This window comes from Pristiophorus japonicus, chromosome 5, assembly GCF_044704955.1.
Source record: "Pristiophorus japonicus isolate sPriJap1 chromosome 5, sPriJap1.hap1, whole genome shotgun sequence".
NCBI lineage: Eukaryota > Metazoa > Chordata > Chondrichthyes > Pristiophoridae > Pristiophorus > Pristiophorus japonicus.
The window spans coordinates 299438502-299465867 of NC_091981.1; the positions used below are offsets into that span (position 1 = coordinate 299438502).

Sequence of the window (27366 nt, forward strand, 5' to 3'; positions counted from 1 at the left end):
TCATTTTTCCTCGACACATATTGGCAATTCCTCTCCTTCCCTACCCTTAGCACAATGTTTTTTCCAGTCTATATTAGGGTAATTAAAGATTCCTAATATTACTACGCTATTTTTGTTACACACCTTTGAAATTTGCCAAAAGATATCTATCTCCTCGTTGATTGGAGCTTCATGAAAAAAACTCCCAACTCCCACCCTGTTCATCAGCTCAAGCCAAATCGATTCAGTTCCAGAGCCAACTTGCGCGCTGTGAGAGAGTTGGCACTCAGTGCTGGTAGAAGTTCCCTCTTGGTGGCACAAGTGAGCTCACTGGGACAGACACGCGGGAGTCCGCAGTACGCTGGTGTAGTGGTTACATTACTGGACTCGTACTCAAGAAACAGAGACTAACAAACCGAAGAACATTAGTTCAAGTCCCACTATGATAGTTTGAGAATCTGAATATAAAGAGCCGGGATCAGTAACAGTGACCATGGAGCTGTCCAAATGTCAGAAAAACCCATCATGGCCTTTAGGGAACGGAATCTGCCATCAGCCATGACTCAGTGGGCAGCACTTTCACCTTTGAGTCAAAAGGTCGTGGGTCCAAGTCCCACTCCAGGGACTTGAGCACAAAAATCTAGGCTGACACTCACACTTCAGTACTGATGGAGCTCTGCACTGTCAGAGGGTCAGTACTGAGGGAGTGCTGCACTGTCCGAGGGTCAGTACTGAGGGAGCGCTGCACTGTCAGAGGGGCAGTACTGAGGGAGTGCTGCACTGTCAGAGGGGCAGTACTGAGGGAGTGCTGCACTGTCGGAGGGGCATTACTGATGGAGCTCTGCACTGTCAGAAGGTCAGTACTGAGGGAGTGCTGCACTGTCAGAGGGTCAGTACTGAGGGAGCGCTGCACTGTCAGAGGGTCAGTACTGAGGGAGTGCTGCATTGTCGGAGGGGCATTACTGATGGAGCTCTGCACTGTCAGAGGGGCAGCACTGAGGAAGCGCTGCACTGTCAGAGGGGCAGTACTGAGGGAGTGCTGCATTGTCGGAGGGGCAGTACTGAGGGAGTGCTGCATTGTCAGAGGGGCAGTACTGAGAGAGTGCTGCACTGTCAGAGGGGCAGTACTGAGGGAGTGCCGCACTGTTGGAGGAACGGTACTGAGGGAGTGCTGCATTGTCGGAGGGGCAGTACTGAGGGAGCGCTGCACTGTCGGAGGGGCAGTACTGAGGGAGTGCTGCACTGCCGGAGGGGCAGTACTGAGGGAGTGCTGCACTGTCGGAGGGACAGTACTGAGGGAGTGCTGCACTGTCGGAGGGGCAGTACTGAGGGAGTGCTGCACTGTCGGAGTGTCAGTACTGAGGGAGTGCTGCACTGTTGGAAGGCAGTACTGAGGGAGTGCTGCACTGTCGAAGGGGCAGTACTGAGGTGCCGTCTTTCGGTTGCGACATTAAACAGAGATCCCGTCTGCTCTCTCAGGTGGATGTTAAAGATCCCATGGCACTACTTCGAAGAAGAGCAGGGGGGTTATCCCTCTTGTCCTGGCCAATATTTATCCCTCAATCATAGAAACATAGAAAATAGGTGCAGGAGTAGGCCATTTGGCCCTTCGAGCCTGCACCACCATTCAATAAGATCATGGCTGATCATTCCCTCAGTACCCCATTCCTGCTTTCTCTCCATACCCCTTGATCCCTTTAGCCGTAAGGACCATATCTAACGCCCTCTTGAATATATCCCGTGAACTGGCATCAACAACTCTCTGCAGCAGGGAATTCCACAGGTTAACAACTCCCTGAGTGAAGAAGTTTCTCCTCATCTCAGTCCTAAATGGCCTACCCCTTATCCTAAGACTGTGTCCCCTGGTTCTGGACTTCCCCCACATCGGGAACAATCTTTCCCTTTCTGCGTCTAACATGTCCAGTCCCGTCCAAAAATTATACGTTTCTATGAGATCCCCTCTTTTCTTTCTAAACTCCAGTATATAAAGGCCCAGTTGATCCAGTCTCTCCTCATATGTCAGTCCTGCCATCCCGGGAATCAGTCTGGTGAACCTTCGCTACACTCCCTCAATAGCAAGAACGTCCTTCCTCAGATTAGGAGACCAAAACTGAACACAATATTCCAGGTGAGGCCTCACCAAGGCCCTGTACAACTGCAGTAACACCTCCCTGCCCCTATACTCAAATCCCCTCGCTATGAAGGCTAACATACCATTTGCCTTCTTCACCGCCTGCTGTACCTGCATGCCAACTTTCAATGACTGATGAACCATGACACCCAGGTCTCGTTGCACCTCCCCTTTTCCTAATCTGCCACCATTCAGATAATATTCTGACTTCGTGTTTTTGCCCCCAAAGTGGATAACTTCACATTTATCCACATTATACTGCATCTGCCATGCATTTGCCCACTCACCTAACCTGTCCAAGTCACCCTGCAGCCTCCTTGCGTCCTCCTCACAGCTCACACCGCCACCCAGCTTAGTGTCATCTGCAAACATAAAATAACCGGGTGATCTGACCATTATCACATTGCTGTTTGTGGGAGCTTGCTGTGCACAAAGTGGCTGCTGTGTTTCCCCCATTACAACAGTGACCACGCTTCAAAAGTACTTCATTGGCTGTAAAGTGCTTTGAGGCGTCCAGCGGTCGAGAAAGGCGCTTCAGAAATGCAATTCTTTCTTTAAGTCTTTCTTTCCTTAACTGTCTGGGCCTCCGTGTGACTCCGCATCAATGTGACTGACATATGACTGTTTCCTGAAGGTGTACCACCAGTTTCTCGGGGTAAGTCGGGCTGGCGAATAAATGCTGATCTCACCAGCATCACCCACATCCCGAAAATGAATTAAAAACATGAATTGCACTTCACTAGTTTAATGGGTGTCTAACTCGATTAACCTCTGTTAAAATACTAGATGGTGGGCATTCTCGGAACCTGTCGGAAGGTTGTGGACTGCTCACACAATGCCAGGTCAGCCCCGAGGAGTGTGTGCCCCATGTGTCACTCCTGATATCTATATTGCTGCAATAACTGATGGTGGGGCTGATTGAGCAGAACTCAGTTTCATCGTTTGCCGGTTGCGATATTTTCCGGTTGGCTCCACTACGATGCAGATCGCTACCTGAGAGGGAGGAGCTTTAACTCACCTGCCCTGCACCGATTTTAGTCAAAGGGCGGAGTCGGATGGCAGGTGCTGACGCTTAAAAGCCCGAAGAGCTACGGCTGGAACTGCACAGCTCTTCAGACTTTCAACGTCGTGCTGTTTGAAACTGGGAATGTTGAAGAGAAGAAAACTGACAAGAGACTCGGCTCAAGTCTGACTCAGTGGCGAGGACTTGCACAAGTGCAACGTGGCCGTTCGCTGTAGCAAAGGGGACAGGTCTGGCCAGAGGAAAGAACATTTAACGGTAACAATACTTCAGTCACTCTCTCTGCTTCTACCTGCGGTTAATGAAATGCTTCATTGAAAGATGTGATCAGCTATATGGGCCACACTTAATTCAAGACAGAAATCGATCGATTTTTAGACTCTCGGGGAATCAAGGGATACGGCGATCGGGGGGAGGGGGAAAGTGGAGTTGAGGTAGAAGGTCAGGCAGGATCTTATTGAATGGCGGAGCAGGCTCGAGGGGCCGAATGGCCGACTCCTGCTCCTAGTTCTGATGCTTGTTGCTGGGAAGCTTGACTGAGCAGGATTTATACTCTGGAGTGTACTGGCTTCATCGCACGTTCCACAACCCTGACTGACTTTCCAGGCTGAGTATCACGCGGAGTGATATTGTACAACTGTGTTCCCCTCAAATCTGCTTTTGCCCACTACCCTAATGGCGCTGTGAGCTTTATTTGAAATGGGTTCGACCTCTGTTAATTAGGAGAGGAATCAGAAATCACGCTATGATCAAATCTCACAGCGCAACTCCCTGACTGGCTGAGACTAAATGGATTTTTGCAAGATGCTTTTTCTTTCTTAATGGAAAATTTTCAAGTTCCAGAGATTTTTATTTTTCTGAAAACTGTATAATTATGCAACTAATTTTTAAAAGAAAGGCTTGCATTCACGACCACTGGACATCCCAAAGCAATGAAATACTTTTTGAAGTGTAGTCACTGTTGTAATATAGGTAACGCAGCAGCCAGTTTGCGTACAGCAAGCTCCCACAAACAGCCATATGATAATGGCCAGATAAACTGTTTTGTGATGTTGGTTAAAGGATAATTATTGGCCACCCGACACCGGGGAGATAGTGAAATAGTGCCGTGGGATTTCTTTCCACCTGAGAGCAGACATGGCCTTAGTTTAATGTCTCATGCAAAAGATGGCACCTCCAACAGTGCAGCACTCCCTCAGTACTGCCCCTCCGACATTGCAGCACTCCCTCAGTACTGCCCCTCCGACATTGCAGCACTCCCTCAGTACTGCCCCTCCGACAGTGCATCACTCCCTCAGTACTGCCCCTCCGACAGTGCATCACTCCCTCAGTACTGCCCCTCCGACAGTGCAGCACTCCTGCAGTACTGCCCCTCCATCAGTGCAGCACTCCCTCAGTACTGTCCCTCCGACAGTGTAGCACTCCCTCAGTAGTGACCCTCCGACAGTTTGGTGCTCCCCCAGTACTGCCCCTCTGACAGTGCGGCGCTCCCTCAGTACTGCCCCTCCGACAGTGCAGCACTCTCTCAGTACTGCCCCTCCGACAGTGCAGCGCTCCCTCAGTACTGCCCCTCCGACAGTGCAGCCCTCCCTCAGTACTGCCCCTCCAACAGTGCAGCACTCCGTCAGTACTGCCCCTCCGACAGTGCAGCACTCCGTCAGTACTGCCCCTCCGACAGTGCAGCCCTCCCTCAGTACTGCCCCTCCGACAGTGCAGCACTCCCTCAGTACTGCCCCTCCGACAGTGCAGCCCTCCCTCAGTACTGCCCCTCCGACAGTGCAGCCCTCCCTCAGTACTGCACCTCCGACAGTGCAGCACTCTCTCAGTACTGCCCCTCCGACAGTGCAGCACTCCCTCAGTACTGCCCCTCCGACAGTGCAGCACTCTCTCATTACTGCCCCTCCGACAGTGCAGCACTCCCTCAGTACTTCCCCTCCGACAGTGCAGCACTCTCTCATTACTGCCCCTCCGACAGTGCAGCACTCCCTCAGTACTTCCCCTCCGACAGTGCAGCACTCCCTCAGTACTTCCCCTCCGACAGTGCAGCCCTCCCTCAGTACTGCCCCTCCGACAGTGCAGCACTCCCTCAGTACTTCCCCTCCGACAGTGCAGCCCTCCCTCAGTACTGCCCCTCCGACAGTGCAGCCCTCCCTCAGTACATGTTCAGCCATGATCTTATTGAATGGTGGTGCAGGCTCGAAGGGCCGAATGGCCTACTCCTGCACCTATTTTCTATGTTTCTATGTTTCTATGACCCTCTGACAGTGCAGCACTCCCTCAGTACTGCCCCTCCGACAGTGCAGCACGTCCTCAGTACTGCCCCTCTGACAGTGCAGCACTCCCTCAGTACTGCCCCTCCGACCGTGCAGCACCCGCTCAATAGTGCACTGGGAGTGTCTGCCTAGATTTTAGTGTTCAAGTCCCTGGAGTGGGACATGAACCCACAATGTTCTGATTTCGAGATGAGTGTGCTACCCACTGAGACATGGCGGTACTAAATACATTAAAGGTTGTAAATAAAGATTCTACTTATTGACTCTCACCAGAAACAGGAAAAGGTGCGCGGTGCAGCATTCCACACTGATTAGATATGAGAATATTAACGCAATGCCGGCAGTTAGTCAGTAGCGAGAGCGACAGAGCGAGCACCAGCAATCTGTACTAAACAAGAGAGGGAAAGGCAGGGGTCCAGAAAATGGTTATGGCCCATCAGAGACAGTGGGCCCTGAAATTGGCCCTTGTTGCACCTGTTTTAGCCCCATAATATGGCCACAACGAGGTACAATTTCTCCCCTGAGACCAAAGGGCAGCCATGAAACAGTAAGCGGAACAAGGGGAAGGCAGAGAGAACAACATTAGGTTGCTCAGGATGGGGATAATGCCAGCGTGAACATAGGAACAGGATTAGGCCATTCAGCCCCTCATGCTATTAAATTAGATCATGGCTGATCTGCACCTCAACTCAATGTACCCATCTTTGCTTGACACCAATACCCAAGTGACTACACTTCAGAAGTGCTTCATTGTCTGTGAAGCGTCTTGGGACATCCTGAGGTTATGAAAGCCGCTGTCTTTCTCTCAGTGTTGACAGCTCCTCTTGTCCCCCCAGAATCCACTGCCCTTTGAGGCAAAGAATCCCAGAATTCCCACAACCCGTTGTGTGAAGAGGAGTTTCCTGATTTCACACCTAAACAGCCTGGCTCTAATGTTAAGGTTATGGCCCCTTGTTCTGGATTCCCCCAGCAGAGGAAATAGTTTCTCTGTATGGACCTATCACATCACTTTATAACCTTAGACACCTCGATCAGATCATCCCTCAACTGTCTAAACTCGAGGGAATACAAACCTAGTCCAGGGAACCTGGCCTCATCATTTAACCCTTTTATCCCTGGTACCATTCTGTGAATCTGTGCTGCACCCCCTCCCAGGCCAATAGCTCCTCACCGAAGGGCGGGGGGGGGCCCAGCGCTGGACGCAGTGTCCAGATAGGGTCAGACCGTGGCTCTGTACAACTGAAGCATCACTTCCTCCCCTTTGTATTCCAGTCCCCTTGCGTTAACAGCCAATATTAGCCTGTATGCCTACGTTTTGTAGCTGTGCACTAGCTTTTAGTGATTCCTGCCCTCAGCCATCCAATCCCTTTGCTCCTCTATAATTCCTAATCTCTCGCCATTAAAATATTCTGACTTGTCTTTCTCGGATACAAAGTGATGACCTCGTGCTTCCCACATTGATGTCTATCTGCTAAAGATTTTCCCGCTCTGTTAGACTTTCGATGTCCCTTTTGTAAGTTCCTGCTCCCATCTACACAACTCACTGTGCCTCCTAGCCTCGGGTCATCTGTAAACCCGGACATACAATTCTCTATTCTGTCATTCAAGTCATTGACACATGTGGTGAAGAGCTGAGGCCCCAGTGCAGACAGCTAATGGCTGGAATGGCCTCTTTCTGTGCGGATTGTTTGGTGGTTCGGGCAGCATGGTAGGGTTGGCCAAGCTTACCGCACTGCTGGATTCTGCAAAGTACACGGGCCATTGATACCACCTAGAACCGTAGGCACTTCAGATGGTCTAAATGAAGAGAAAGGAATATTTAACCCCATCAATGTGTAAATTGTGCCATGGGACTGGAGAGTAGGTGCTGAGAGTAAAGAAATAATGACGAATGCACACAAAACATTGTGAGCCCATGGTTCGAATACACTGTGCAGTTTTGGGCAAGCCATTAGAGAAAGGACACTTGGACATGGAGAGCACCCAGCACAGCACAGGAGGATATGACTAGCTTGACGTTGAGGATCCTGTGGTACTACAGAGAATAGAATGGAGTTCCCACGGTGGCTTAACCATTCATTCTCCCTCAACCAACGGCTGTTTGTGGGATCTTGCTATGCACAACACAACGTAACAGTCACCACATTTGAAAGTAATTTGTTTCTGAGATGATGATGAGGCACTGTATAAATACAAATCTTTGTTAACTTGGGTATTCCCCCAGGGTGGGTTTTGGTCCTTGACTTAGATTGTCAATGAACAATATGCAGTGATGGAACCTGTTGATTTTTGGACAGAATATTAAATGTAATTTAATCCCACTCAAACTAAATGTCAACATTTCATTTTCAGTGACTCCTGGCACAAGCAACAAACCCAACTTGACTTCCGTTCCCAAGATCCTCATCCAGACACAGCATGGCGAACAGCAAAGAGCTCGACCAAGCGGCTGCTGAGCTCAAGGCAAACATGAATGATGCAAAGGCTGCAATGAAAATATTTCAGAGTAGAGCGATGTTTGCTACAGTGGCCGGGGTATTGAAACCCATTTTTCAGGTCGCGGGATTCATTCTTAAACTTGCCTTAGGCAAGCGAGACAGTGAGGAGCTCGCATACATGAAGGAGCAGTTCCAGGTAGTCAGGAACCAGCTAGATGTCATTTCTGATCAGATTAAGCAGGTGCTTTGGGAGATAGAGAAAAGCACGATTAATAATCAATACTTCCCCATTGAGGAGAACCTGAAAAACCAATTCAGGAAGTACATGGACATCCTCAATGCAGCGCCAGAGTTCCGGGAGAAGGAGAAACAAGAGTTCCTCACGCACTTTGCCGTGACTAAAGGTGACCAGAACCTTCACACTCTCTTTGATGCTGTGATGGGATATTCCGCCATCTTTGGCAAACCCATCCTGGAAACCGCCATGGGATATGACCAGAGGAATCGGCGCCTCATGGAAGGACTCTGCTCCCGTCTGAAGGAGCTCTTCTGTATCGGCCTGATCGCCCTGGTGGGTCATGCCACCGTCACTGGAACTGACACAGAGGCGTTAAAGAGAGAATGGAATGAGAAAATGGCCAAAGTTGAGAGTAAAATGACATCCATGATAGATCGGTGCATAAAGGAGTTTCCAGAGCAGGCAGAAATAGATGTTGAAAAACTGATACAGGGAAAGGGTGAGAGAGATAACAAGGGTTGTGCAACCTATATAATTGAGGCTTTAGCAGGGAAATATGACTGGGTTAAATGGTCTGTGAGGGTCTATGATCCTGTCTCTGGGTTTGACAATCACTGTGTAATTGGTCCTAATCGTTTTCACTTTTTCAGGCTCAATGGTGTAAATGCCGTTGTCTCCTATGCCACTGATCCAAAGATCCCACTAGACGAAGGGCACATCAGGCAGTTAATGGATGGGAAGGATGGCTGGGATGATGCAAAAGCAGTTGCTGAACATGTGTACAATAACCTTCCCCCTGCACATGTTGTACATGTAGTGAGGCGCTACAAAGATCTGTGGAATCACAAGAACTTTCCCAATAATTGCCATTTCTGGGAAAGCTACAGTGGAGTCACACTTTGTGTTCACTCTACCTAACCCTCCTGATGACTCTCCCAGTCCCTGTACCCCTGTATCGATGCGGAGGTGCTCAGGTGATCTGTTGATTTTTGGGGTGAGATTTGTTAATGTTTAGAAATAGAATCGAATTTGAAATTTGTTAAATGGAGACACTTTCAGATCTGTTTGCCAGTATTGCGTGTTGAGTGAGGGGTTACATAAGGAGCTGGGATATTGCTAAAATACAAAATCCAATCAGAGATCACAGTCCCCTTCTCGTAACACCAGAAACCATCGTCTCAGACATGGGTGTGGCCAATGAGTTGTGATGTGCCTTTCTGTATCCGTGTATGGTTAGCTCTCTACAAGCACCCAGTAAATTACCAGGAAATGGCAATTAAAGCAGACGGTATAAGTGGGATCTGTAGAGAGAAGGGATCGAGGGAGCTGGGATCGGTAGGTGGGAAAAGGATGGGCTTCTTGGATCGAGTGCCCTTTCCCTCTTCCGACTGTCCTTACATCGTCTCTGTAACTTCAATGCAAAGCACCAACAACACCGCAGCCAACTGCAAGGACAGCCTTACTGAGCTGGGTATAGATGTTCAGTGTTAGGCTGAGTGTCTGGAAGGGATTCCTCACCACAGAGCCTCCTGGCTGCTGATTGGGTTTTAGCGCATGCCCAAAGGTCAATACTTCAACTCTGAGCCTGATCTTCGAGGTTCAAGATCGGACAGGGCAGCCTGTACCAAGGACTCTTCATGGTGGCCACAAGGATTCGCTTCACAGGTCGTAACAATCCAGCTTTACAATCCTGTCCACCACCCATGATAGCAGCACAATAATAGTTCATCAGGAATATTTCACTGAAGCTCAATGATCTCAGTTGATGTGGAATCCAGTGACACAGGCCAGTGATAAAACATTGACGAAGATGTGAGGCTCAGTTATCAAGCACCGCCTGTTCACCTTGAATCAGTTTCGCTCCCATTCTTCTGCAGACAGAAGCCAATGCTAGGACAACAGCAGATCCTTCCCACCAAGACCATCTCCCACTCATCGCAGTAAGGTGGCCATTATATTGATTGTAGAAGCCATCGATCTCCAGAGATTTGCCAGTTCTAATCTAATCCATAGATTAGAGCAAAACCCACTGGATATTGGCACCCTATATTACACCCACACTAACGGTGCTTTCACTTGCAACTAATGAAGAGTGGTGTGGCTGAGGGAAGATGCAAAGATATTAAAATGGACAAAGCAGATTGCCCGAACTGCAGATGGAACTGAACATTATACAATACACAGCCACACGTTGTGTAAGCAGAGAACATGTATTGCAATAACTCACTAATACAATGGTGGTGCTTTCCTTCCTGGAACAGACCTGTAATAATCTGATCTCTGTCACTCAGTCTATAACGTTGAAGATCCCTCTGTAATAGGAACACTCACCGAGTTACACTCTGATATCTGGGACTCTGAGTGTAATTATTATAATTACTGGCTGTTGCTTAAAGTGATAGATTGGAATTGTTGAAATAAAACTTCTGACTGTACACTGCAATGTGCTGAATAAACTCAGTCAGATAACAGGCTGGTACTGTGTGTGGAGTTATTGCTGAACTCCATTATATACATTGCCCCTGTAATCTCTACACTCACACACTGAGGGTGAGGCACTGTGTGTAACACATGTTGCAACGAATCCACATCACATGGCAGTCAATGTAACCAGTCACACGACAGTCAATGTAACCAGTCACATGGCAGTCAATGTGACCAGTCACATGGCAGTTAATGTGACCAGTCACACGACAGTCAATGTAACTAGTCACACGACAGTCAATGTAACCAGTCACATGGCAGTCAATGTAACCAGTCACACGGCAGTCAATGTGACCAGTCACACGACAGTCAATGTGACCAGTCACACGACAGTCAATGTAACCAGTCACACGACAGTCAATGTGACCAGTCACACGACAGTCAATGTAACCAGTCACACGACAGTCAATGTAACCAGTCACACATCCCAGGAGGATTGAAAGATTGTGGTCAGATCTCCTGCTATTTCAACGTTAGCTTCCCTCAGCAACCTAGGATGCATGCCATCTGGACCGGGTGACTTGTTAATTTTGAGTGAAAGCATGTCCTTTCAATCTATTTTTATCCTGTCCAGTATCTCTACTCCCCTCCTCTACTGCAACGTTAACTTCATCCTGTTCTGTGATGACAGATGCGAAGTCCACATTCAGTTCCTCGGTCAGGCCCTTTACCTCCACAAGAAGATTTCCTTTCTTGCCCCTCATCATGCCCACCATTCATTTAACTATCCATTTACGTTTTCTATGTTTCGAAATGATTTCAGGATTCCCTTTTATGTTACCCGCTAATCTTTTCTCAGCCTCTCTCTTTGCCCTTCTTGTATCCTTTTCTCAGTTTCCCCCGGCACTCTTGGGATTGTGCCTGGTTTCCCATTGTATCCTGTACCTGATTTCTATCCTAAATCTCCTTTTTCTGTTTTATTTGAACCCTTATTCCCTTTGTCACCCGGGGAGCTCTAGCTCTGGATGCCCCATCTTTCCCCCGATGGGAATATGCTTGTTTTATACATGAACTATCTATATTAATGACTTGGAAGAAGGGACTGAGTGTAACGTAGCCAAGTTTGCTGACGATACAAAGATGGGAGGAAAAGCAATGTGTGAGGAGGACACAAAAGACCTGCAAAAGGACATAGACAGGCTAAGTGAGTGGGCAAAAATTTAGTAGATGGAGTATAATGTTGGAAAGTGTGAGGTCATGCACTTTGGCAGAAAAAATCAAAGAGCAAGTTATTATTTAGATGGAGAAAAATTGCACAGTGCTGCAGTACAGCAGGACCTGGGGGTACTTGTGCATGAAACACAAAAGGTTAGTATGCAGGTACAGCAAGTGATCAGGAAGGCCAATTGAATCTTGGCCTTTATTGCAAAGGGGATGGAGTAAAAAGCAGGGAAGTCTTGCTACAGTTATACAGGGTATAGGTGAGGTCACACCTGGAATACTGCGTGCAGTTTTGGTTTCCATATTTACGAAAGGATATACTTGCTTTGGAGGCAGTTCAGAGAAGGTTCACGAGGTTGATTCCGGGGATGAGGGAGTTGACTTATGAGGAAAGGTTGAGTAGGTTGGGCCTCGACTCATTGGAATTCAGAACAATGAGAGGTGATCTTATCGAAACGTTTAAGATTATGAGGGGGCTTGACAAGGTGGATGCAGAGAGGATGTTTCCACTGATGGGGGAGACTAGAACTAGAGGGCATGGTCTTAGAATAAGGGGCCGCCCATTTAAAACTGAGATGAGGAGAAATTTCTTCTCTCAGAGGGTTGTAAATCTGTGAAATTCACTGCCTCGGGGAGCTGTGGAAGCTGGTCATTGAATAAATTTAAGACAGAAATAGACAGTTTCTTAACCGATAAGGGGATAATGGGTTATGGGGAGCGGGCGGGGAAGTGGAGCTGAGTCCATGATCGGATCAGCCATGATCTTATTGAATGGCGGAGCAGGCTCGAGGGACCGTATGGCCTATTCCTGTTCCTATTTCTTATGTTCTTATGAACTCTCTCTGCCTTGAACGCCTGCCATTGCCCAGTTACTCTTTTCCCAGCCAATCGTTGTGTCCAGTTGACCTGTGTGAGATCCCTTCACACACACTGACATTGGCCCTCTTCCTGTTGGTTATTGTCACTGTTAATTTTACTTTGTCCCTTTCCATAACGAATTGGAACTTCAGGATGGGTAAGTGGAGCTGAGTCCACGGCCAGATCAGCCATGATCTTGTTGAATGGCGGAGCAGGCTCGAGGGGCTAGATGGCCTACTCCTGTTCCTAATTCTTATGTTCTTATGTTCTTATGAAGGCCTTAGAGAGGGTGCAGAAAAGATTTACGAGAATGGTTCCAGCGATGAGCAACTTCAGTTCCGTGGATAGACTGGAGAAGCTGGGGTTGTTCTCCTTGGAGCAGAGAAGGTTGAGAAGAGATTTGATCGAGGTGTTCAAAATCATAAGGGGTCTGGACAGAATAGATAGAGAGAAACTGTTCCCATTGGCGGAAGGGTTGAGAGCCAGAGGACACAGATTTAAGATGATTGGCAGAAGAACCAAAGGCGACATGAGGAAAAACTTTTTTATGCTGTGAGTGTTTAGGATCTGGAATGCACTGCCTGAAAGGGTAGTGGGAGCAGATCCAATCGCGGCTTTCAAACGGAATTGAAGGAAAAAAAATCTGTAGTGCTACGGGGAAAGGGCAGGGGAGTGGGCCTAGCTCTCTTGCAGAGAGCCGGTTGAGGCTCGATGGGCCGAATAGCCTCTTTCTGTGCTATAACCGTTCTATAATTCTAATTATATTATGATCAATATTACCCAGATGCTCTCCCCTGCAACACACTCCACTCGCCCTGATTCATTCCCCAGAACCCGATCAGTCCGGCAACATCCTCATAAATCTCCTCTGCACCCTCTCTAGTGCAATCACACCTTTCCTGTCAAGTGGTGACCATTAACCAGGGGGCATAGATTCAAAGTTGTTGTTGAAGGTTTAGAGGGGATTTGAAGGAAATTTCTTCACCCAGAGGGTGGTGGGGGTCTGGAACTCACTGCCTGAAAGGGTGGTAGAGGCAGAAACCCTCACCACATTTAAAAAGTACCTGGATGTGCACCTGAAGTGCCGTAACCTACAGGGCTACGGACCAAGAGCTGGAAAGTGGGATTAGGCTGGATAGCTCTTGGTCGGCCGGTGCAGACACGATGGGCTGAAATGGCCTCCATCTGTGCGGTAAATTTATGTGATTCTATGATAGAGCGGTTTCTCCAATGCTCTGGATGCTGGTTAAGGAACTTCCCATTCTACTGAGTGTTCTTACAGGACATGCAAGGAACCTTTTGAAAATTGAGGATAGCTGCAAACAAAAGGACCACTTGCGCCAGTCCCTAACGTTACAGGTTCCATTCAATCACTGTCACTGATAACATTTTTAAAAAACCGAGTTCAAACTCTCAAACAGCCATCGTGCGATTTGAACTGCCTTTTGGTCTCTGGGTTACTCGTCCAGTCACATAACGACTCCAGGACCAGCGTTCTCCCTGATGGGAAAAAGCCATTTCTGGACCCACTGCCAGAACCGTCAGCATGTGGCATTTCCCTCGCTGGTGCGTACATTGACCGTGCGTACACTGACAGGCCTACACTGACCGTGCGTACACCGACCGTGCGTACACCGACCGTGCGTACACCGACCGGTTTACACTGACCGTGCGTACACTGAGCGGCCTACACTGAAAGTGCGAACACTGACCGTGCGTACACCAACCGTGCGTATACTGACCAGCCTACATCAACCGTGCGTACACTGACTGTGTGTACACTGACATTAGGTACATTCACCATACATACACTGACCGGCGTACACCAACCGTGCGTACACCGACCGTGCGTACACCGACCGGCCTACACTGACCGGCCTACACTGACCGGCCTACACTGACCATGTGTAAAACTGACCGTGTGTAACACGGACCATGTCTACACCGGCCTACACTGACCATATGTACACTGACCATGCGTACACCGACCGGCCTACACTGACCGGCCTACACTGACCATGTATAAAACTGACCGTGTGTAACACTGACCATGTCTATACAGGCCTACACTGACCAAATGTACACTGACCGTGCGTACACTGACCGGCCTACTCTGACCGGCCTACACTGACCAGCCTACACCGACCATGCGTACATCGACCGGCCTACATCGACCGTGCGTACACTGACCGTGCGTACACTGACCGTGCGTACATTGACCAGCCTGCACTGACCATGCGTGCACTGACCGTGCGTACAGAAGAACATAAGGATTAGGAACAGGAGTAGGCCATCTAGCCCCTCGAGCCTGCTCCGCCATTCAACAAGATCATGGCTGATCTGGCTGTGGACTCAGCTCCACTTACCCACCCGTTCCCCGTAACCCTTAATTCCCTTACTGGTTAAAAATCTATCTATCTGTGGCTTGAATACATTCAATGAGCTAGCCTCAACTGCTTCCTTGGGCAGAGAATTCCACAGATTCACAACCCTCTGGGAGAAGAAATTCCTTCTCAACTCGGTTTTAAATTGGCTCCCCGTATTTTGAGGCTGTGCCCCCTCGTTCTAGTCTCCCCGACCAGTGGAAACAACCTCTCTGCCTCTATCTTGTCTATCCCTTTCATTATTTTAAATGTTTCTATAAGATCACCCCTCATCCTTCTGAACTCCAACGAGTAAAGACATAGTCTACTCAATCTATCATCATAAGGTAACCCCCTCATCTCCGGAATCAGCCTAGTGAATCGTCTCTGTACCCCCTCCAAAGCCAGTATATCCTTCCTTAAGTAAGGTGACCAAAACTGCACGCAGTACTCCAGGTGCGGCCTTACCAATATCCTGTACAGTTGCAGCAGGACCTCCCTGCTTTTGTACTCCATCCCTCTCGCAATGAAGTCCAACATTCCATTCGCCTTCCTGATTACCTGCTGCACCTGCAAACTAACTTTTTGGGATTCATGCACAAGGACCCCCAGGTCCCTCTGCATCTCAGCATGTTGTAATTTCTCCCCATTCAAATAATATTCCCTTTTACTGTGTTTTTTTCCCAAGGTGGATGACCTCACACTTTCCGACATTGTATTCCATCTGCCAAACCTTAGCCCATTCGCTTAACCTATCCAAATCTCTTTGCAGCCTCTCTGTGTCTTCTACACAACCTGCTTTCCCACTAATCTTTGTGTTATCTTCAAATTTTGTTACACTACACTCTGTCCCCTCTTCCAGGTCATCTATGTATATTGTAAACAGTTGTGGTCCCAGCACCGATCCCTGTGGCACACCACTAACCACCGATTTCCAACCCGAAAAGGACCCATTTATCCCGACTCTCTGCTTCCTGTTAGCCAGCCAATTCTCTATCCATGCTAATGCATTTCCTCTGACTCCGTGTACGCATGGTCAGTGTACATATGGTCAGTGTAGGCCGGTGTAGACATGGTCAGTGTACACACGGTCAGTGTTATACACGGTCAGTGTTATATATGGTCAGTGTACGCATGGTCAGTGTACACACGGTCAGTATTATACACGGTCAGTGTACGCATGGTCAGTGCAGAAACCTTTTATGTGGCACCTTATTAAATGCTTTTTGGAAATCTAAATTGACCTAATTGACCTGACCATGTATACACTGACCGTGCATACACTGACCGTGTGTAAAGCTGACCAAGTCTACACCGGCCTATACTGACCGGGCCTACACTGACTATGCCTACACTGACCGGCCTACACTGACCTGGCCTACACTGACCGGCCTACACTGACCGGCCTACACTGACCGGCCTACACTGACCGGGCCTACACTGACCGGGCCTACACTGACCGGGCCTACACTGACCGGGCCTACACTGACCGGCCTACACTGACCGGCCTACACTGACCGGCCTACACTGACCGGGCCTACACTGACCGGCCTACACTGACCGGCCTACACTGACCTGGCCTACACTGACCAGGCCTACACTGACCAGGCCTACACTGACCGGCCTACACTGACCGGCCTACACTGACCGTGCCTACACTGACCGGGCCTACACTGACCGGCCTACACTGACCGGCCTACACTGAACATGTATACACTGACCATGTCTACACCGGCCTACAATGACCATATGTACACTGACTGTGCGTACACTCACCGTATGTACATTGACTATGCCTACATTGACCGTGCGTACACTGACCGGGAGTACACCGACCGTGCATACACTGACTGTGCGTACACCGACCGTGCATACACTGACCGGCCTACACTGACCGTAGGGAGACTCACCGTGCATACACTGACTGTGCGTACACTGACTGGCCTACACTGACCGGCCTACACTGACCATGTGTAACACTGACCGTGTGTACACTGACCATGTATAACACCGACCGTGTGTACACTGACCATGTCTACACCGGTCTACACTGACCATATGTACACTGACCGTGCATACACTCACCGTATGTACACTGACTATGCCTACATTGACCGTGCGTACACTGACCTGGCGTACACTGACCGTGCGTACACTGACCGTGCATACACCGACCGTGCGTACACTGAGCGTAGGGACACTCACCGTTTGTACACTGACAGTTCCTACACTGACCGGGCCTACACTGACAGTGAGTACACTGACCGTGGGTACACTGACCAGCCTACACTGACCGTGCATACACTGACCATTCGTACACTGACCGTGTATAATACTGACCATGCCTACACTGGCCTACACTGACCATATGTACACTTACAGTGCCTACACTGATCGGGCCTACACTGACCGTTCCTACACTGACCGTGCGTAGACTGACTGTCCTACACTGACCGTGTGTGCACTGATCATGTCTACACCGGCCTACACTGACCATATGTACACTGACCGTGCGTACACTCGCCGTATGTACACTGACTATGCCTACATTGACCGGGCGTATACTGACTGGCCTACACTGACCGGCCTACACTGACCGTGAGTACACTGACCACGCATACACTGACCGGCCTACACTGACCGGGCCTACACTGACCGGCCTACACTGACTGGGCCTACACTGACCGGGCCGACACTGACCAGCCTACACTGACCAGGCCTACACTGACCGTGCATACACCGACCGTGCGTACAATGACCGTAGGGACACTCACCTTTTGTACACTGACAGTGCCTACACTGACCGGGCCTACACTGACAGTGAGTACACTGACCGTGAGTACACTGACCAGCCTACACTGACCGTGCATACACTGACCATTCGTACACTGACCGTGTATAATACTGACCATGCCTGCACTGGCCTACACTGACCATATGTACACTGACAGTGCCTACACTGACAGTGCCTACACTGACCGTTTGTACACTGACCGTGCGTAGACTGACTGTCCTACACTGACCGTGTGTGCACTGATCATGTCTACACCGGCCTACACTGACCATATGTACACTGACCGTGCGTATACTCGCCGTACGTACACTGACTATGCCTACATTGACCGGGCGTATACTGACTGGCCTACACTGACCGGCCTACACTGACCGTGAGTACACTGACCGCGCATACACTGACCAGCCTACACTGACCGGGCCTACACTGACCGGCCTACACTGACTGGGCCTACACTGCCCGGCCTACACTGACCGGGCCTACACTGACCTGGCCTACAGTGACCGGCATACACTGACCGGCCTACACTGACCGGCCTACACTGATCGGGCCTACACTGCCCGGCCTACACTGACCGGGCCTACACTGACCGGCCTACACTGACCGGCCTACACTGACCGGCCTACACTGAACATGTATACACTGACCATGTCTACACCGGCCTACAATGACCATATGTACACTGACCGTACGTACACTCGCCATATGTACACTGACTATGCCTACATTGACCAGGCGTATACTGACTGGCCTACACTGACCGGCCTGCACTGACCGTGAGTACACTGACCACGCATACACTGACCGGCCTACACTGACCGGGCCTACACTGACCGGCCTACACTGACTGGGCCTACACTGACCGGGCCGACACTGACCAGCCTACACTGACCAGGCCTACACTGACCGTGCATACACCGACCGTGCGTACAATGACCGTAGGGACACTCACCTTTTGTACACTGACAGTGCCTACACTGACCGGGCCTACACTGACAATGAGTACACTGACCGTGAGTACACTGACCAGCCTACACTGACCGTGCATACACTGACCATTCGTACACTGACCGTGTATAATACTGACCATGCCTGCACTGGCCTACACTGACCATATGTACACTGACAGTGCCTACACTGACCGGGCCTACACTGACCGTTCGTACACTGACCGTGCGTAGACTGACTGTCCTACACTGACCGTGTGTGCACTGATCATGTCTACACCGGCCTACACTGACCATATGTACACTGACCGTGCGTATACTCGCCGTATGTACACTGACTATGCCTACATTGACCGGGCGTATACTGACTGGCCTACACTGACCGGCCTACACTGACCGTGAGTACACTGACCGCGCATACACTGACCGGCCTACACTGACCGGGCCTACACTGACCGGCCTACACTGACTGGGCCTACACTGACCGGGCCTACACTGACCGGGCCTACACTGACCGAGCCTACACTGACCAGGCCTACACTGACAAGGGCCTACACTGACCAGGCCTACACTGACCGGCCTACACTGACCTGGCCTACACTGACCGGCCTACACTGACCGGGCCTACACTGACCGGGCCTACACTGACCGGCCTACACTGACCGGCCTACACTGACCGGGCCTACACTGACTGGGCCTACACTGACCGGCCTACACTGACTGGGCCTACACAGACCGGCCTACACTGACCGGGCCTACACTGACCGGCCTACACTGACCTGGCCTACAGTGACCGGCATACACTGACCGGCCTACACTGCCCGGCCTACACTGACCGGGCCTACACTGACCTGGCCTACACTGACCGGCCTACACTGACCGGCCTACACTGACCTGGCCTACACTGACCGTGCCTACACTGACCGTGCCTACACTGACCGGCCTACACTGACTGTGCCTACACTGACCGGGCCTACACTGACCGGCCTACACTGACCGGCCTACACTGAACATGTATACACTGACCATGTCTACACCGGCCTACAATGACCATATGTACACTGACCGTACGTACACTCGCCATATGTACACTGACTATGCCTACATTGACCAGGCGTATACTGACTGGCCTACACTGACCGGCCTGCACTGACCGTGAGTACACTGACCACACATACACTGCCCGGCCTACACTGACCGGGCCTACACTGACCGGGCCTACACTGACCAGCCTACACTGACCAGGCCTACACTGACCGTGCATACACCGACCGTGCGTACACTGACCGTAGGGACACTCACCGTTTGTACACTGACAGTGCCTACACTGACCGGGCCTACACTGACCGTGAGTACACTGACCGTGAGTACACTGACCAGCCAACACTGACCGTGCATACACTGACCATTCGTACACTGACCGTGTATAATACTGACCATGCCTACACTGGCCTACACTGACCATATGTACACTGACAGTGCCTACACTGACCGGGCCTACACTGACCGTTCGTACACTGACCATGCGTAGACTGACTGTCCTACACTGACCGTGTGTGCACTGATCATGTCTACACCAGCCTACACTGACCATATGCACACTGACCGTGCGTACACTCGCCGTATGTACACTGACTATGCCTACATTGACCAGGCGTATACTGACTGGCCTACACTGACCGGCCTACACTGACCGTGAGTACACTGACCGTGAGTACACTGACCGGCCTACACTGATCGACCTACACTGACCGCGCATACACTGACCGCACGTACACTGACCAGCCTACACTGACCACGCGTACACTGACCGGCCTACACTGACCAGCCTACACTGACCTGCGTACACTGATCTGCGTACACTGACCATGCGTACACTGACCATATGTACACTGACCATGCGTACATTGACCATATGTACACTGACTGTGCGTACACTGACCGGGTGTACACCGACCGTGCATACACCGATTGTGCGTACACCGACCGTGCGTACACTGACCGGCCTACACTGACCGTAGGGAGACTCACCGTGCATACACTGACTGTGCGTAAACTGACTGGCCTACACTGACCGGCCTACACTGACCATGTGTAACACTGACCGTGTGTACACTGACCATGTATAACACCGACCGTGTGTACACTGACCATGTCTACACCGGCCTACATTGACCATATGTACACTGACCGTGCGTATACTCGCCGTATGTACACTGACTATGCCTACATTGACCGGGCGTATACTGACTGGTCTACACTGACCGGCCTACACTGACCGTGAGTACACTGACCGCGCATACACTGACCGGCCTACACTGACCGGGCCTACATTGACCGGCCTACACTGACTGGGCCCACACTGCCCGGCCTACACTGACCGGGCCAACACTGACCGAGCCTACACTGACCGGCCTACACTGACCAGGCCTACACTGACAAGGGTCTACACTGACCAGGCCTACACTGACCGGCCTACACTGACCTGGCCTACACTGACCGGCCTACACTGACCAGGCCTACACTGACCGGGCCTACACTGACCGGGCCTACACTGACCGGCCTACACTGACCGGCCAACACTGACCGGGCCTACACTGACTGGGCCTACACTGACTGGGCCTACACTGACCGGCCTACACTGACTGGGCCTACACTGACCGGCCTACACTGACCGGGCCTACACTGACCGGCCTACACTGACCTGGCCTACACTGACCTGGCCTACACTGACCGGCCTACACTGACCGGCCTACACTGACTGTGCCTACACTGACTGTGCCTACACTGACTGTGCCTACACTGACCGTGCCTACACTGACCGGGCTTACACTGACCGGGCCTACACTGAACGGCCTACACTGACTGTGCCTACACTGACCGTGCCTACACTGACCGGGCTTACACTGACCGGGCCTACACTGAACGGCCTACACTGACCGTGCCTACACTGACTGTGCCTACACTGACCGTGCCTACACTGACCGGGCCTACACTGACCGGGCCTACACTGACCGGCCTACACTGACCGGGCCTACACTGAACGGCCTACACTGACCGGCCTACACTGACTGTGCCTACACTGACCGTGCCTACACTGACCGGCCTACACTGACCGGGCCTACACTGACCGGCCTACACTGAACATGTATACACTGACCATGTCTACACCGGCCTACAATGACCATATGTACACTGACCGTACGTACACTCGCCATATGTACACTGACTATGCCTACATTTACCAGGCGTATACTGACTGTCCTACACTGACCGGCCTACACTGACCGTGAGTACACTGACCGTGAGTACACTGACCGGCCTACACTGATCGACCTACACTGACCGCGCATACACTGACCGCACGTACACTGACCAGCCTACACTGACCACGCGTACACTGACCGGCCTACACTGACCAGCCTACACTGACCTGCGTACACTTATCTGCGTACACTGACCATGCGTACACTCACCGTATGTACATTGACTATGCCTACATTGACCGTGCGTACACTGACCGGGAGTACACCGACCGTGCATACACCGACTGTGCGTACACCGACCGTGCGTACACTGACCGGCCTACACTGACCGTAGGGAGACTCACCGTGCATACACTGACTGTGCGTAAACTGACTGGCCTACACTGACCGGCCTACACTGATCATGTGTAACACTGACCGTGTGTACAATGACCATGTGTAACACCGACCGTGTGTACACTGATCATGTCTACACTGGCCTACACTGACCATATGTACACTGACCGTGCATACACTCACCGTCTGTACACTGACTATGCCTACATTGACCGGGCGTACACTGACCGGGCGTACACTGACCGTGCGTACACTGACCGTGCATAAACCGACCGTGCGTACACTGACCGTAGGGACACTCACCGTTTGTACACTGACAGTGCCTACACTGACCGGGCCTACACTGACCGTGAGTACACTGACTGTGAGTACACTGACCAGCCTACACTGACCGTGCATACACTGACCATTCGTACACTGACCGTGTATAATACTGACCATGCCTACACTGGCCCACACTGATCATATGTACACTGACAGTGCCTACACTGACCGGGCCTACACTGACCGGCCTACACTGACCAGCCTACACTGACCTGGCCTACACTGACCAGGCCTTCACTGACCAGGCCTACACGGACCGGGCCTACACTGACCGGGCATACACTGACCAGGCCTACACTGACCGGGCCTACACTGACCAGGCCTACACTGACCGGGCCTACACTGACCGGCATACACTGACCGGGCCTACACTGACCGGGCCTACACTGACCGGGCCTACACTGACCGGCCTACACTGACCAGGCCTACACTGACCAGGCCTTCACTGACCAGGCCTACACTGACCAGGCCTACACTGACCGGCCTACACTGACCGTGCTTACACTGACCGGGCCTACACTGACCGGCCTACACTGACCGGGCCTACACTGACCGGCCTACACTGACCGGCCTACACTGAACACGTATACACTGACCATGTCTACACCGGCCTACAATGACCATATGTACACTGACCGTGCGTACACTCGCCATATGTACACTGACTATGCCTACATTGACCAGGCGTATACTGACTGGCCTACACTGACCGGCCTACACTGACCGTGAGTACACTGACCGTGAGTACACTGACCGGCCTACACTGATCGACCTACACTGACCGCGCATACACTGACCGCACGTACACTGACCAGCCTACACTGACAGGCATACTCTGACCACGCGTACACTGACCGGCCTACACTGACCAGCCTACACTGACCTGCGTACACTGATCTGCGTATACTGACCATGCGTACACTGACCATATGTACACTGACCATGCGTACACTGACCATATGTACACTGATTGTGCGTACACTTACCGTATGTACATTGACTATGCCTACATTGACCGTGCGTACACTGACCGGGAGTACACCGACCGTGCATACACCGACCGTGCGTACACCGACCGTGCGTACACTGACCGGCCTACACTGACCGTAGGGAGACTCACCGTGCATACACTGACTGTGCGTACACTGACTTGCCTACACTGACCGGCCTACACTGACCATGTGCAACACTGACCGTGTGTACACTGACCATGTGTAACACCGACCGTGTGTACACTGACCATGTCTGCATCGGCCTACACTGACCATATGTACACTGACCATGCATACACTCACCGTATGTACACTGACTATGCCTACATTGACCGTGCATACACTGACCGGGCGTACACTGACCGTGCGTACACTGACCGTGCATACACCGACCGTGCATACACTGACCGGAGGGACACTCACCGTTTGTACACTGACAGTGCCTACACTGACCGGGCCTACACTGACCGTGAGTACACTCACCGTGAGTACACTGACCAGCCTACACTGACCGTGCATACACTGACCATGCGTACACTGACCATGTATAATACTGACCATGCCTACACTGGCCTACACTGACCATATGTACACTGACAGTGCCTACACTGACCAGGCCTACACTGACCGTTCCTACACTGACCGTGCGTAGACTGACTGTCCTACACTGACCGTGTGTGCACTGATCATGTCTACACCGGCCTACACTGACCATATGTACACTGACCGTGCGTACACTCGCCGTATGTACACTGACAGGCATACACTGACCGCGCATACACTGACCGGCCTACACTGACCGGCCTACACTGACCATGAGTACACTGACCGTGAGTACACTGACCGGCCTACACTGACCGGCCTATACTGACCGGGCCTACACTGACCGGGCCTACACTGACCGGGCCTACACTGACGGTGCCTACACTGACCGGCCTACACTGACCTGGCCTACACTGACCGGCCTACACTGACCGGCCTACACTGACTGTGCCTACACTGACCGTGCCTACACTGACCGGCCTACACTGACCGGGCCTACACTGACCGGCCTACACTGAACATGTATACACTGACCATGTCTACACCGGCCTACAATGACCATATGTACACTGACCGTACGTACACTCGCCATATGTACACTGACTATGCCTACATTTACCAGGCGTATACTGACTGTCCTACACTGACCGGCCTACACTGACCGTGAGTACACTGACCGTGAGTACACTGACCGGCCTACACTGATCGACCTACACTGACCGCGCATACACTGACCGCACGTACACTGACCAGCCTACACTGACCACGCGTACACTGACCGGCCTACACTGACCAGCCTACACTGACCTGCGTACACTTATCTGCGTACACTGACCATGCGTACACTCACCGTATGTACATTGACTATGCCTACATTGACCGTGCGTACACTGACCGGGAGTACACCGACCGTGCATACACCGACTGTGCGTACACCGACCGTGCGTACACTGACCGGCCTACACTGACCGTAGGGAGACTCACCGTGCATACACTGACTGTGCGTAAACTGACTGGCCTACACTGACCGGCCTACACTGATCATGTGTAACACTGACCGTGTGTACAATGACCATGTGTAACACCGACCGTGTGTACACTGATCATGTCTACACTGGCCTACACTGACCATATGTACACTGACCGTGCATACACTCACCGTCTGTACACTGACTATGCCTACATTGACCGGGCGTACACTGACCGGGCGTACACTGACCGTGCGTACACTGACCGTGCATAAACCGACCGTGCGTACACTGACCGTAGGGACACTCACCGTTTGTACACTGACAGTGCCTACACTGACCGGGCCTACACTGACCGTGAGTACACTGACTGTGAGTACACTGACCAGCCTACACTGACCGTGCATACACTGACCATTCGTACACTGACCGTGTATAATACTGACCATGCCTACACTGGCCCACACTGATCATATGTACACTGACAGTGCCTACACTGACCGGGCCTACACTGACCGGCCTACACTGACCAGCCTACACTGACCTGGCCTACACTGACCAGGCCTTCACTGACCAGGCCTACACGGACCGGGCCTACACTGACCGGGCATACACTGACCAGGCCTACACTGACCGGGCCTACACTGACCAGGCCTACACTGACCGGGCCTACACTGACCGGCATACACTGACCGGGCCTACACTGACCGGGCCTACACTGACCGGGCCTACACTGACCGGCCTACACTGACCAGGCCTACACTGACCAGGCCTTCACTGACCAGGCCTACACTGACCAGGCCTACACTGACCGGCCTACACTGACCGTGCTTACACTGACCGGGCCTACACTGACCGGCCTACACTGACCGGGCCTACACTGACCGGCCTACACTGACCGGCCTACACTGAACACGTATACACTGACCATGTCTACACCGGCCTACAATGACCATATGTACACTGACCGTGCGTACACTCGCCATATGTACACTGACTATGCCTACATTGACCAGGCGTATACTGACTGGCCTACACTGACCGGCCTACACTGACCGTGAGTACACTGACCGTGAGTACACTGACCGGCCTACACTGATCGACCTACACTGACCGCGCATACACTGACCGCACGTACACTGACCAGCCTACACTGACAGGCATACTCTGACCACGCGTACACTGACCGGCCTACACTGACCAGCCTACACTGACCTGCGTACACTGATCTGCGTATACTGACCATGCGTACACTGACCATATGTACACTGACCATGCGTACACTGACCATATGTACACTGATTGTGCGTACACTTACCGTATGTACATTGACTATGCCTACATTGACCGTGCGTACACTGACCGGGAGTACACCGACCGTGCATACACCGACCGTGCGTACACCGACCGTGCGTACACTGACCGGCCTACACTGACCGTAGGGAGACTCACCGTGCATACACTGACTGTGCGTACACTGACTTGCCTACACTGACCGGCCTACACTGACCATGTGCAACACTGACCGTGTGTACACTGACCATGTGTAACACCGACCGTGTGTACACTGACCATGTCTGCATCGGCCTACACTGACCATATGTACACTGACCATGCATACACTCACCGTATGTACACTGACTATGCCTACATTGACCGTGCATACACTGACCGGGCGTACACTGACCGTGCGTACACTGACCGTGCATACACCGACCGTGCATACACTGACCGGAGGGACACTCACCGTTTGTACACTGACAGTGCCTACACTGACCGGGCCTACACTGACCGTGAGTACACTCACCGTGAGTACACTGACCAGCCTACACTGACCGTGCATACACTGACCATGCGTACACTGACCATGTATAATACTGACCATGCCTACACTGGCCTACACTGACCATATGTACACTGACAGTGCCTACACTGACCAGGCCTACACTGACCGTTCCTACACTGACCGTGCGTAGACTGACTGTCCTACACTGACCGTGTGTGCACTGATCATGTCTACACCGGCCTACACTGACCATATGTACACTGACCGTGCGTACACTCGCCGTATGTACACTGACAGGCATACACTGACCGCGCATACACTGACCGGCCTACACTGACCGGCCTACACTGACCATGAGTACACTGACCGTGAGTACACTGACCGGCCTACACTGACCGGCCTATACTGACCGGGCCTACACTGACCGGGCCTACACTGACCGGGCCTACACTGACGGTGCCTAC

General features: G+C 51.6%; 1 protein-coding gene across 1 annotated transcript; it reads left to right on the forward strand.

Moving 5' to 3' along the window:
* Positions 1–3228: 3228 nt before the first annotated feature.
* On the forward strand, positions 3229–10548 carry LOC139264041 (protein rapunzel-like). Its single transcript, XM_070880139.1, has 2 exons — positions 3229–3389; positions 7757–10548. Exon 2 carries the CDS (start codon positions 7823–7825, stop codon positions 8996–8998), a length of 1176 nt encoding a protein of 391 aa, XP_070736240.1. The 5' UTR covers positions 3229–3389; positions 7757–7822; the 3' UTR covers positions 8999–10548.
* Positions 10549–27366: the final 16818 nt, after the last annotated feature.